Genomic DNA, 13,775 nt, shown 5'->3' on the forward strand with positions numbered 1-13,775 from the left:
ACCATAACATTGATCACAATTCATTGTTTTGGCTTGACTGCTTGTGCAATGGTAGGTCTGATCCCTTCACTGCAAGTATTGTTCTAAAGAAAAATGAGTCTCCAGAAGTGACAGCAGGATGAGGAGAGAGAAGGAGGATGAAGGCAGTACAGGAAGGCCACATGCTGGTACCATCTGCCTCCATTTCACACCATGTGAGGTCTCATGCTGTGTAGGTCACCCAAATGGATACAAGAGCTCTTTATCTAAGCAAGCACTGTCTAGCACTCCTGAAGTCAGTTGAATGGCTTCCTCACTCACTTACTTCAGCAAAAGGTCAAAAGTGTGAGTTCTTGCAGGAGGAGAGTAGTAATGCTGGCCTTTTGGGAGAAGGGGTGTGATGACTGACTGACTCAAGCTTTTCTGACTTTTTTTTTTCAGGAGCTTGCTGAGCCAGAAAGATGCGTGAGTATACGGAAAAGAAGGAAACATGTGGGACCATCTGTCTCAAGTACCTGCTCTTCATCTTCAACTTCTTTTTCTGGGTAAAAAAACTTCAGATTATTTCAGAGGCACTGACATGGCACTGCAGTTTTGGTGTCAGGGATGCAGAAATCTTGGGCTTGATGAAGTCTTTGGCAAAAAGCACTGACATTAGTAGCACACAGATTTTGTCCTGTGGGGTGAAATCCCATCCCTTGGGCTTGCCAGCCCAGGCAGCAGAAGTTATGGTTTGACACTGTAGTCTCAGGCTGTTTCTAGGTGATGTTACCAAGTATAGAAAATAAGAGGGAGCCTGAAAACATGTTTTGTTTTCTCACCTGGCTTGCTTTTTCAGGGAGCCTGAGGACTCCGCTATCTCTACTCTATTACTCCTCTCAAAATGGCAGAGGGAGTCCTGGCAGTGGACTGGAACAGCTAGAGCAAGGATAATGAAAACCTTCTTGCATCTGTGTCCACACTAGAGCTTCCTAGAGTCATGCTTTCTACCAGAAAGTTACTGATGCTGAAGGATTGTTTTTTCCTCTGCTGCCTGGCACAGAGCATTGGAGTGTTCAAGTCAGACCTTTAAGGAAAATTATTTGAGCTTACTAGAAGCTGCATAAAAGCCTCCAGAAACACAAGGCTTGCAAAGAGAGAAGGGAATGCTAGGGCGTCTGGTTGCCTTCTCCATGTTCATTTGCTGCAAGGCTTAGAGTTTAACCAGCCAGACTATTTAGCTCCTTGACTGCTTTCTCCCCAGATGTATAGTCTAGGAAGGAGACATGGTAGTCATTTATTGGTAGTATTGTTCGCTGACAAACAGTGGAAAGTTTGCTGCTGTAAAGCTGTTTTCTTCCCGTCTGCTGCTAGGCAACAGCCCAATAGATTTGGCATTTTTTCATATTTGCCCTGATAACAGTATGACTACGTTTGGGAAGGCTCTGGTCCAAGTGTGGATTGTTGTGCACAGGTAGATGCTCCAGATAGCTTGCATTTCAAGCTGCCTGGGAAGCTAAACTGGCTGACTTGAAGCCCAGCTCCTCCCAGGCTTACTCGTGGTCCCAGTGGGACCTCTGGGAGTCCTTCCTTTAATGTAGATCATCTTTGGCTCAGCTTACAGAGCTGAGGCACCTCCTGGTATCCCAGTCCAGTTGCTCCAGGAGGTGAGGAAGTTCACACATCAGATGCCCTTCATTTGCTTGCTTCTTTCTCTACCCAGCTGGCTGGCGGGGCCGTGATGGCAGTGGGCACTTGGACCCTAGCTGAGAAGAGTGACTACATCAGCCTCCTCTCCTCCAGTACATATTCAGCAACTGCTTATATTCTGGTGGTGGCTGGGGTGGTTGTTATGGTTACTGGCATCCTTGGTTGCTGTGCCACCTTCAAAGAGCGTCGGAATTTGCTAAGAGTGGTAAGTTTGGCTTGGTTGTTTGGGGGAGGATTCACCCCATTTTCTCTTGAACCATACTGGGAGGGAGGGAAATATCTTGGTTGTGCTCTGCACCAACTTTATTTTTTTGTAGTGGAGCAAATACCACTAAGGCCTCCAGCTGCTAACAGTAGTGCTGCCCTTCTTGTAGGGGGCATGTTCTACTGCAGAGCATTTCCTTTCATCCATCCAAAGAATGTGCTTACCACTGCATGATTCACAAGTACAAAGTATAGTTGTAATACCTATACCTCGTGTAAGAATGTCTATTTGAAACTATTCAAATCAAAATCTCATGGCTTGTGTCTTTTCCTTCTTCCCTGCCCATCCCATATTCTCTTCCGGGAAATTGGAAGAGAGAGGGAAATAGGAGAGACCTGTAACAAAACTGGCTTTTAATGATAGTAGATTCAAGCCAAATTACCATGCTTTTCCACTTGGTTGTCAAAAATCAGAACATTTCCAATTAATATTTTCTTTATTTGCAAAAAAATTACTTTGGTTTTGCTTCCACAAAAAACCCCACACTGTTTTGATAATCTGCTGCTGCTTTTATGCCTTTCCTTGTGTTACTTCCTGAGCTTCCTGCTCACCCACCACACTGATGTTTTTGACCAGCCCTAGGGTTTCTATTCTGCTTCCTCCCTCTCAAATATCCCTTTCAGTCTGGAGTGCAGCAGTCCTGTTTAGTATCTGGGCTACAGTGATGAGTGCAGTGACTGAAATAACAGTCAGTGGCTCTTCGCTTTCACAGTTACAGAAAAGGATACTTCAGCAACTTACCACCAGAGATGGTAAACCAAAGGATTTCCTTTGCAAATCCTCGTTCACCTGACTGTCCCATTTCCCCTTTTTTGTTCAGATAGTGGAGCAGAAATAGGAGTTGTGAGCAAGCTTGATGCCTGTACCACTACTTTGAAGGCCAGGTAATCCCTGTGAGAGGCAGAGTAGGGCCAGGAAGGGAGAATAAAACACAGAGGAGGACACAGTGAATGCATTGCTAGTGCTTTTTCATTAGGCTCCTGGTCTGTAGCAGTCCATTTTGGCCTTGTTTCACTTACTCTCCATACCAAAGAGATCTCCCTTTGTCTTTTTGCCTCAGCCAGAAGCTACAGATGAAAATCTGGTGGTGTTTTCTTTGTTATTCTGCCACAGAAAACTCATAATTGTCTCTGGAACAAAAGGTCACTCTGTGTCCTTACACCACGCATCCTTTCAGAGTGGCTGGTTGCGACAGGCCTATTGTCTCTTCTTGCTTGTGCTGTGCTTTGGTTGCCGGTGAGTAATCTGCACAAGAAATAGGGCTGTGCTTGCCAGGGCTGGGTGAGCCTGGCTGGAGGCCTTTGCCAGCTCTGAGCTCAGACAGTAATCCTGAGAGCTTCACAGTCAGTTCCCCTGGGGTCTGTGCCAGCTTGTCCCAATTTCTGTCTCTACCAGAGGCCCACATAAATATGGGAGGGAGTACTGTAAGTAGCACTCTCCGCTCTCCCCAGTGCCTCCTTGCAGCTTTTGAAAGTGAATTATTGGTAGCTTTGGGTGCTGTTTGTAAAATGCTTATCTATTTTTTAGTTTGTTTTTTCTATTGAAGACTCGGGAAGCTGTGAAATTTTTTGCTGCCTTTCTACCTATCGAGGAGTTTTATGGGACCACTTCAAGGCTTTTCCTAGTATTTAATTGCTCATCACTTACAGCTGTGCTTTTTTTATGTCATGGCTTATTTGCCTTCCTCATGTGCCTCCTTAGCCAGGTGATGTGCTGAGGCTTGGGCAGCAGATGTGGAGTTTCTCTGGCTCCATTGAGAAAGCATGGCAGTAGATCTGCAACCTGGCTGGCCATGATGCTGCAGTCCAGCTCTTTGCAAGTATACAAACCGCTGCTATATTATACTTCAGTCAAGATGCACACTTTCATACATAAAAGTATGCAAGCAGGAGTCTCGGGAAAGGACCCATCCAATAGAAGGCATCGCATGTAAAGAAAGAAGGTGGCTTTCCTCAGGCTTGGCCCCTCACACTGCCACTTATAGTTAGCTACCTTGGATAGGGAGAAGGGAACACACATTGGTTATGATTTCTGTTCCTGCTGCATTTCAGCCTGGAGCCCTCTCACTGAAGTGAGATTCCTGATTTAGGAGTATAGTTGCTATATATCTCTCCTTCAGGTCGTGGAAGGGTCTCTCCAGAGAGCAATTTGGATTGTAGGTGGCTTGAACTGTTCTTTGGGTTATTCAGAGAAAACACACTAAAGCTTGGTGCTTTACTTTAACACTTGAAGCTGGATGGAAGAAATCTGGACTGTGTAGATCTTGAGGTGACACCAGGCAGACCTGACTCTGGCTTGGAGCTAGAATAAGTAAATTTTGCCCAGAGCCCACCCAGGTCCAGGCATGTGTCTGCTACAGGCTTTTGGGTGATCCCACATTTCTGACTTGTTCCACAGCCTCTTGGGAAGTGAGTAGTGCATGTCGCTGCAGCTCCATGCCAGAGCTGGCCTCTTCCTCCCAGAGCAGACCTCTGTAAGAAAGCCCTGGAATTCCTGATTAAGAGCAAGGAGAGCAGCCCTGTGCTCTGTGTGTATCCAGAGTGCAAGGTCCTCTATGTCAGCATGATACTTGGAAGTGGCCCTGAGGAAATGATGAGACTGAGATAAGGATAAGGATGCAGTGTATCAGCAGAGACAGGCTGGATGCCTGGGTGGCAGATGCACTAACCTCTTTTACAAGGTTTTACAAGGGCCATGTGACTCAAATTTTTTAAGGTCTGCTGGATACATGTTTGTTTCTATCCACCATAAGCCATCAAAACAAGCCGAGCTGTGGTGACACAACTCAGCTATACGTGAATGCCTCTGACATGACAACACAGAGCAGGGAAAAATAAATAAAAGAAACTTTCCAGTTCATCGGTTCTTCTCAGCATCCTGCCCCCTCCTTGTCAGAGAGATGATGTCAGAGCAGTTAGGGCGTAACTAGGTCCCAACAAAAGAAAGCCTTTGTGTCAATGCATGCCGATCTTTTCTTGCCCCCTTTCAACCTCCTGCGAGTGTTGGGACCAGCCTTTAGCTATCCCACACTCCACTGTGTGACTCATTCCCCTGGTACGAATGGGTACCCTGTACAGGCGTCTGCAGAGATGGTCAGTGTTCAGCCACCGGGGGAGAGTGTGGGGCTGGAGAGTGAAAGCCTGAGATTGTATGTTCAGATTAAAGCCTGGTCTGCAGATAAAACCCAGCTGCCTGTCATTTGCAGCTGCTGAATCCCAGCAGAGGCAAAAGAGGAAGCCCGAGTGTTTGTGTTTGTGTTGGTTTACTCCTGCAAAGGGACTTGGAAATAACTAGCAAAGAAGAGTGCACAGCGGGAGCGTAATCGTCATGCAACGAAAGGCATCCATGCTGTGTAGGTCAGCTTGCTGTGTCCAGGTCTTCATTGTCCTTCTTTGGGCCAAGGAGAGATGGCTTGATGTCCAGTTAGATTTGTAGGGAGCTGTTTGCTTCGTCCCTTGGGAACAGCTGTTTCTTAAGGTCAGGGTAAAACAGAAAATGGGAGATATTTTCTTTGTTCTGTCCTGGGGAGGCCAACTCTTGCAAGGACTTAGCGTGAGGTCCTTGTTATGGCTGGAACTGGTGTCTCTGCAGCTTTATCTACAGAAAGTAGCAGTCATAGAACAGCCTGGATCTGTAAAGAAACTGTTCGTTGCTGACTAGCAAGTCAGGGGTTGTGTGTCAAGACAAGGGTTCTCCCTGAAAAGCTCTCTTTGACCCTAAGGAGGAAGTGGCCACATTACCCTCTGTCTTCAGGCCTTCCTAGTCCTTTTGATGTAGTATACATGTTCCTTCTCATAGATTTGGCTTCCCTTCCTGTTTGTGTATAGGAATGGTGCTTCCAAACAGTTGTCTGTACTGTATTTGATTGTCGTTGTGGTAAGCAGGGCAGATCCCTTTCCATTTCACTGCTATTAAGTCCTTTTAAGAAATAATCATGTTCTCCTGTTAGTCTTCTAAGAGCTCTTCTCACTTTGGTTTTGAGATACTGAGCTTTTCCCTCTAAATCCTAGTTCAGCAGAACATACAGTCACAGTCCTGAGTGTCAATTGGTGCTAAAGTCCATCCACTTCAATAGGGCCTTTCAGCCTGTGGCTGAGCCCCACAGAAGTCACTGGGAACATAAATCTATGGTTTATGCTTATACTAAGCAGGTCTGCTAAGTATATATACCATATCCTTGGTGAAATAGGCCCTCTGTTGCTTTATTGAATCATCATTGTAACATACATTGCTCCTTAGTAACTTGGTGAAATGCCCTAAACAATATCAAAACAAGCAAAAGTTTCAAATTTTTTTTATATTGATGCCAGAATCAAATGTTTTCTGTGATACTGAGTGTAGTCATGAGGTTATCTAGCAACCACCTTCTTTTGTCCAGTGATCTTATCTCAGTTGCCTGAACTTTCCATTCTCTACGTACCTTTGGCTCAAGGGAAACTCACATTTGCTGCTGCTTGTCTTCAGTTATCCTGTGGTTTGTTTGTTTGTTTGTTTTTTAACCTGTGGGATTGTTCTTTTCCTACCCTATTGAGGTCTTAATCCAAGCCCCTGCCTTTGGACACTGCCACAGAAAAGCATTGATGAAGACGGTCATGCATTTTACCAACTAATGAAAAGCTGGCTCCTGGCATCTCCTTACATTCTGTTCTAATGTCCTGCTATTTCCATTATTTTACAGTACTTCATATTGTTGCTGTGCATCTTTCTCCTGGAGATCATTGCTGGAATCCTGGCCTATATCTACTACCAGCAGGTGAGTACACATTAGTCCTTGGAGACTCAAACCAGGGAGAGAAAACAGCTGGTTATCATCCCATTTCTCCAGCCAGAATTGGGCTTGGAGGTTTGGGGCCTAGGGTCTGCTTGTGGTTCACCTTTCCACATGTCTGTACTCAGTCCCCTCCCCATACAGAAGACCTTGGATTATTTACTGTTCTTGACAAAGTTGTGGTGGTTGCTCTAGGGAGGCTGCTCAGTCTTACTGCTCGGCTCCTTCCTGTGGTTCACCTTTGTGCACTGTTTTTCTGCAGAGCCTTGTAGAAGACAGTTTTGTGAGGCTGTGTAGATCTAGGAGCTCTCCTAATGCCCTTCAAGGCACAGTGCAAGCAACTGAAATCATGTTAGTGCCACTTAGTATATTCAGGACATAGAAACAATTCCTGCTGCATCCGGCAAGCTAGCTGCCATATTTTTAAACTGGCAAAGATAACGAATGGTCTAGACGAGAGGTCCTTTCAGGTCAAGAAGTTTTCGAGAACTTTACTTAACCAGCCCAGCTGAGGGGCTGGAGAACAGGCTGGAGCACAGGCTCCCAACAGCTGCCGTTCTAAGCTTGGCACTTTCTGCAGTTGCAGAGGCTTAAGTCATCACTTTGTTTTCAAAGGGAGTTTAGCCACCAAGGCACAAACAGCCTGGGAAGTTGCTTTCATATCTGGAAATTGATTGGAAATGGCAAATTAGGATTGTTGTCAAGTGGCTGTCTGAAAAGCAGCTGGACATCCCATCTTGTTGGCTTCACTACCAGGATTCCTTGCCATTCCTTTTTCTTTTGGGTGTTCCATGCTTTGCCTCACTAGGATGGGCACTGGCAGTTTGTGAGGAGCCAAAGAACTGTGCTGGCTCCTACCAGGAAGGATCAGTAGCATGAGTGTGCATATTTAAGAAGGAAAGATCAATCCTGGCAGGCGTGGCAAGAAGCCGAGGCCTGTCCATCCATCTGTGCAAAGGCACGAGGTTTATATATGATAACGGATGAAGAGGAGCTGATCCTTAGGTTGATATAAGAGACAACATATTCAGAGCTGTACCCTTGAGTGCTTCATATTACTTGAGGGCATCTCTGATCAATAGCTGCACTTCCCCTTGCCCTCTGGCTGACAAATCCCCCCTTCTTTCCTGGAGGCAGGCTGCTTGCTCTGTTTGCCACCGTTTTTATTTCAGCCCTTGCTTTGGTGTCTAAGGCTTGCGTGTGTGTGTCTAAACTGTTTCCTTTGTTATCTCTATTCCATGCTGCAGTACTTCCCCGTGAGCCTGCAGGTAACTGCTTTTCTCCCAAATAATAATTCTGCTAATGGACTCTCCTCTTTATTTGCCTCTGCCTTCCAGCTGCTGAACCTTTTCCTTTCTTTTTATTACATTAAGTCCTTTGCACTTCTGTAGAGCTTTCCAGCCCAGGATCTCAAAGCATTTTGCAAATATTAATGAATGAAGCCTCATATCGTCTCTGTGAGGTAGGTGTTATCCGCCTTTGACACATGAGGTTGGAAAAAACAGTGTTTCAAAGGGAGAATAAACTGCAGACTGTATTTTGCACAGTTCAGCATAACCAGATGCTTGACCTCTCATTTACTACTTGCTGTGTAGAATAAAAGGTCTATAGAGAGGCTACCCACCTGTTTCATTCATTGACCCCATCTAAAAATGCATGTTGACGTTGTTTGTTGGTATAGGAAACATAAAATTTCACAGATGTTGGACTAAAGCAGTGTTGCTGTATGAACCAGGATAACCAAAAAAAAGATGCAGCTCTTTGGCACTTTTTGGCTGTCACCTGGATAGGTGAGAAGAATTCATCTAGTTTAAAAGAGCCTCCACAGGAATAAATGTTTGAATCCAATCACCTGAACAAGCCAGGGGTTTATGATGATGCTTTCAGAAATTCTGTACTTGCAAAAATCAGACTTCATCTCTCTGTCACTGTTAGCAAGAAAAGCCTTGCAGTACTTTTGCAATTGCACACTTAATTCCCTCCTGTGGCATCCTTTTTGATGCCGATACAAGAGCTATTCAGACTACATGGCTTCAGTCCAGCATGCCCAGGGCTCTGATTTCTTCCTACTCCTGCACAGAATGATTTGATTTTTAGTATTTTATCACATGTTTCAGAGGGAGAAGACTGCACGTGGTCTTATGGGCATATTCGTATTTAAGCAGGCACAGTTTTGTATTCTCTTTTGATGCAGTCATGTCTTGGCAATCTTACATACTCAAAGTGAGGATCCATATATTGATGTGTAGCGCAGGCTGAAACTTGGTCCTGAAATGCCTCCTACCAGTTATTAAAATGGAGACATCATCTGTAATCAATTGGAAATAAGCCTGTCCAGTTGAACCTTGGAGGATTATCTTGAAGGAAACTGTAGCTTCCACTAGGTTCTCTGCTGTTCTCTTGGAGCAAAGGCAGTGAAACGTATGCAGGGCTCTGGGTTGCTCTGAGGGTTGAGTTTGCCTGGTGATTTTATCCCACTTGTCTCTTCCATTCAGCTGAGCATGGAGCTGAAGGAAAATTTGAAGAATACCATGACCCAGAAGTACCGGAAGGAGGGAGAAGAGAGTGTTACCAGCGCAGTAGACAAACTGCAGCAGGAGGTAGGTATCTCGGGAGACAGGGAGAATTGATACAATTGCAGGGCTTAAAATCAGACACACAAAAGGCACTGTCGGCTCTTGACATCCAACATGCAAATGTTTCTTCTGTATGTCGAGTGTATGTTCTGCTGCTTCTGATTCAAGACAAGGTTGGGTGGGGTGCAGGGCCTGGGCCATGCAACCAGCCGAATTGCATGGTGTGATCTCTGAATTGCATGCCCAATAGCACTGGGGAAACAACATTTCCAGAGTGAACTCGAGCTGCCAAGTCACTCTGACAGCTGGTTCTATTTCCCACTTCAAAGCTTTGGAGAAATTGCCGACATTTTTCATTAAGCTCCTCAGTACCCTAGAGAGCAAGATGTAATGAAAGAAGAGCCTTCCTGCCGCTGTTGCTAGCTGTGCCTGGATCAGGGGTGGTTCAGGTTAGGGCTGCTGCAGTTCTGACAGGCTTTCCCACAGAAAGGACCCTTGTGCCCAGGCACTTTCAAAGCATGGGGCCCCCTATACACATCCTGCTATAGCAGGTGCATTTATCATGGTAACTGGTAATTAAACTTACCTTGTTACTGCCAGTAATGCTCTCCAGTCCGGTGGTTAAGAGCTGAGCCAGCTGCAGGTTCGCTCTGGTTACAGTTCATCCTAGCAGCAACCAAAATTCACAGCTACTGGAAGATGGATGAAGCTGATATTTAATGGCCCTTTTGGGGACTCTTAAGAGAAAAGTCGCTAATAATTAAAGTAGCCTAAAAAAAAAAAAGAAGCCCATGAGATAGCTGGAGTCTCTCTGCAAAGGAGGGTGAGGCTCAGGGCTTGGTGTGGGAGGCTGGAGGGAGAAGGAGGTTGCAGTGCTTGCAGGCTCAGCCTTTGCTCTTGTGTGCATGTAGTTCAAGTGCTGTGGGAGCAACAACTACACTGACTGGGCTGACAGCCTGTGGATCAAATCTCCAGAGGCCAATGGACGGAAAGTCCCAGACAGCTGCTGTAAGACAATAACTGACCTGTGTGGCCGAAGAGACCATCCTTCCAACATCTACAAGGAGGTAAAGAGCAAAATGGCTTCAGAGCCACCTGTCACAAAGTATGTAAAGGAGGTGTGCAGGGTGTGAGGGTGTTGTGTGGATGCTGCAAACTGTCAGTAGGCTTCAAAGTCAGTAGGATTCCTTAGAAGGCAGAATTCATTTCTCTAATTGAGCATTCAGCCATCTAGGCTATTATTTTATACGTAGATCTAGAGAAAAAGAATAAATCATAATTGTTACTACAGAGTATGCTAGTGATAGGGGGAAGTGGGAGAGGTGATTGGTTCTGGCAAGAGATTTGGATATGAGCCCTGCATTTGAAAAAGCTTCCTGTCCTTGGAATTACTCAGTGAGGTGCAAATGGAAATGCTTCTGGTCCTGGACTGAGACAGTGGCATTTGACCTACAGCATGAAGAAACAGCATGTAGGGAAGAAAGAGGGCCTTATAGCAGACAAATTAGGCCAGTTCCAGTGGGCTGCAATTTGGGCTGAATAGAAGGCTGGAGTTGAGATAGAGGAGCTTGTCTCATTTCTAGATGTAGCAAATTTGAATCCCAGACTAGCTGAGTAAGTAAATAGGTAGCTCTCAGGCCATTTATTCACCCAGTTTGCATAAGGCTGGCAAAAGTTCTTGCATTTATTTTGGCACTCTCCAGTCCTGTCACCTGGCTTTAACTTGCTCACTGTGACACTCTCTGTGGGGTAGCATAGTCCTTTTTCTCACTGGTGGAACCAGAACCTTGGCTGCCTGCACTGAGCCTGGGGAGCAGCAACTACAGCTTTTTCCTTGTTCCTGTCCCCCTGACAGTTAAGGAGGGCTGTGGATGAAGAGGTGGCCCCTTGAAAGCGGGTATTTCTTCTCAGTTTGTGCTTTGAGCAGGACTCAGGAGTGTGAATAATATCTGCCATTAAGCCAAGCAACTCCAGCAGCTAAAAGGAAACCAGCTATCTGTCTTTGGGGAATTAATAGATCTTTCTGATCTACTGAAGCCCCTTGAATGTCCAGCTGCTTGGCTGGGTTTCCCCTGTTTGGGGGGCAGGGCTGGCAGTTCCCATCCTCTCTCTGTGCTGCGTGAAGCTGGAGGCGGCTGCCCAGCTACATTATTAAGAGAGGCCCTGTAGGCTGCCAAATATATTGGGCTAGTTCTAAAGGAGAAAAAGCTGTAAGGGGAGGTTTGGATCTACAGTCAGATGCTGCATATCGTGATATGAGGTCTCAGTCAGAGTTTAGAAAAGATTTTAGTGGCTTTGGGGAAGAAAAACCTAGAAAAGGGTCAGCTCAGGGAACAGGAGTAACTGCTTCATACCAGGGCAGCTGGGGCTGACCCTAAAGCCTAATGCTGGCATGGGAAAAGTGAGGCCTTGGCTATCCCTCCCTGGAGGGCTGCGTGCTCACCCCTTCCCTCTGCCTGCATGCATGTAGGTGTCTGTGTTCAGTGTAAACTCCTGGGGCAGGAGGGCCCCCAGCACCCTTGGGGCACTGCTGTAGCCTACACAATAAATCCCCCTGATGTTACCATGGAAAACTTGCCTCAATAGATTAAACAGTTTAATTATTTAAAGGAAACTCTTCCTGAAAAAAAACCCCACCAGAGAATGCTCTTACTGATTTATTTTTGGCTTATGACAACAAAAACTTGGGCCTGAAACAACAGGGAGGGGAAGGCCATGCTGCCAGCCAAGGATGCAGTTGCAAGGCAGAGGCAGGCAGAGCCTGGCTTTCCAGGTTCACACTGAAAATCATTGCTGTCATAAATAGCAGTGGGAGGATTTTACTCTTAAAAGGCTTCTGTCATGTTTGAGGTCTTGGTACTCGATCCACTCAACAGCATTTCCTTAACCTTTTGGCCTGACGGGGGTAAACACCCTCTCCAGGCATGTAGTAGGCAGTGAGTGAAGGAACCTTTAAACTCCACATATCTCAGAGAAAAATTACGCACTCCCATCTGTGTGATGTGGCCGGTTCTTCTGCATTTCTCCTGTACAGCTAGCAGCCACCTTGGGTTTGTTCAACAGTTCCTGAGCCAGTAGGTCCAGAGCAATACAACACATGATACAGTTTACATTCTCTGTGTAGCTTTTCCCGTGATGCCAGGTGAAGAGGTTGCTTACAGATACTGCTTTTTGTAACGTTGCTTTCAAGGGTCGCAACCATTGGATTAAAGTGAACAAGAGGTTAAAATGAAACTGATTTTCTGTGTCCCTCCTTTCACCCTGCAGAGCGGCTGCATTACCAAGCTGGAAAACTTCATTCAAGAGCATCTAAAAATTATCGGGGCAGTGGGGATCAGCATTGCTTGTGTGCAGGTAAAAGGGCTGAGTGGAGTTTTGGGGGTGCTGGGCAGAACTTAAAGGAACCCGAGAGCTGAGGGATGAAAAAAATCAAAAGTTTTAGGCTCTTCCCTGCCTGGCAAGGAGAAGTTGCTAGGTACTTCGGGGACGCGAGGATTCACTAGCTCCAAAGCAAAAGCCCCTTCTGCCAGTCTGTAAAATTTGCTTCTGGTGAAGGAGTGCTGTCATAAATAGCGAGGTGGGCAAGGGGGAGAGACTTCCCTGCTCCAGAGCTGTGGGAAAGGCAGTGCTGGCCATGGCAGGCAGTTTGGCAGCCTGAGAGAGACCTCTTGTGGGGATGTGCCGTGGTTGCCCACGCAGCTGAGGAGCTGGGCTGGAGGAGTTTCCTACGCTGGTTCATTAGGATTATTTTAAATCATGCAGTTTCTCCCTCGGTTGTGTCATATTGAGGAATGGCACTGTGGGTCTGCAAATGATTTGGAAGAGGGTGATGAATAAAGGGGTAGGATGTGGATACCCTCCACTCCCATTTTAGAGGGGAGGGCACAGGATATTCTTTTCTTCCAGATGGAGATGTCTCTGGGAGTCCCTCATCTTGCCCTTTATCCTGACAAGCAGACAAATTACACCCCAGAGAAGCTGCTGGTGATTAATTCGGAGGATTAGCCCAGATTATATTCTTTCCAGCTGCTTATTGCAAACTGGAGTGCCGTATCCCCAGGAAGGAGCTAGCTGCCACTCCAGTCTAGGTCCAGGCTGTTAGTTTGCAAGCTGCTGCCTCCACTGCATCCATCTGTTTTTTCATGCATTTCTCTCTTCTCTTTACACCGTGTAGATCTTTGGGATGATTTTCACCTGCTGCTTGTACAAGAGTTTAAAGCCAGAACCATATTAATAGCTGTGGGAACTCTGTCGCTCCCCTTCTGCCACTTCCCTTAGCGCCTGCCAACCTGACCACTATCCACCACCACCACAGAAGTGTCTGTAACCTGAGGACTTGGCTCTGTAATTAAATGCCTCTCAAACCATGCACCGCCTTCCTGCCCCTTTGGGGGAAAGCCACCCTCCTTGTTGTGCACAAGGCAGCCAGGAGTTCAGCAGGTCCTCCTCATTGTCAAGAAACAAAAGAGCTGTGGATCTTCTGCTAGAAGCTTTAGCG

General features: G+C 46.2%; 1 protein-coding gene across 1 annotated transcript; it reads left to right on the forward strand.

The window, feature by feature from the left end:
• Positions 1 to 440: 440 nt before the first annotated feature.
• Positions 441 to 13,511, forward strand: CD151 (CD151 molecule (Raph blood group); the record flags this gene model as incomplete). Its single annotated transcript, XM_081999872.1, has 7 exons — positions 441 to 524; positions 1,682 to 1,873; positions 6,612 to 6,686; positions 9,197 to 9,301; positions 10,189 to 10,344; positions 12,545 to 12,631; positions 13,452 to 13,511. The coding sequence occupies 7 exons, from the start codon at positions 441 to 443 to the stop codon at positions 13,509 to 13,511; spliced, it is 759 nt and encodes a 252-aa protein (XP_081855998.1).
• Between the last annotated feature and the right edge of the window lie 264 nt (positions 13,512 to 13,775).

This window comes from Phaethon aethereus (genome assembly GCF_964289735.1).
Source record: "Phaethon aethereus genome assembly, chromosome: 5".
Taxonomy (NCBI): Eukaryota; Metazoa; Chordata; class Aves; order Phaethontiformes; family Phaethontidae; genus Phaethon; species Phaethon aethereus.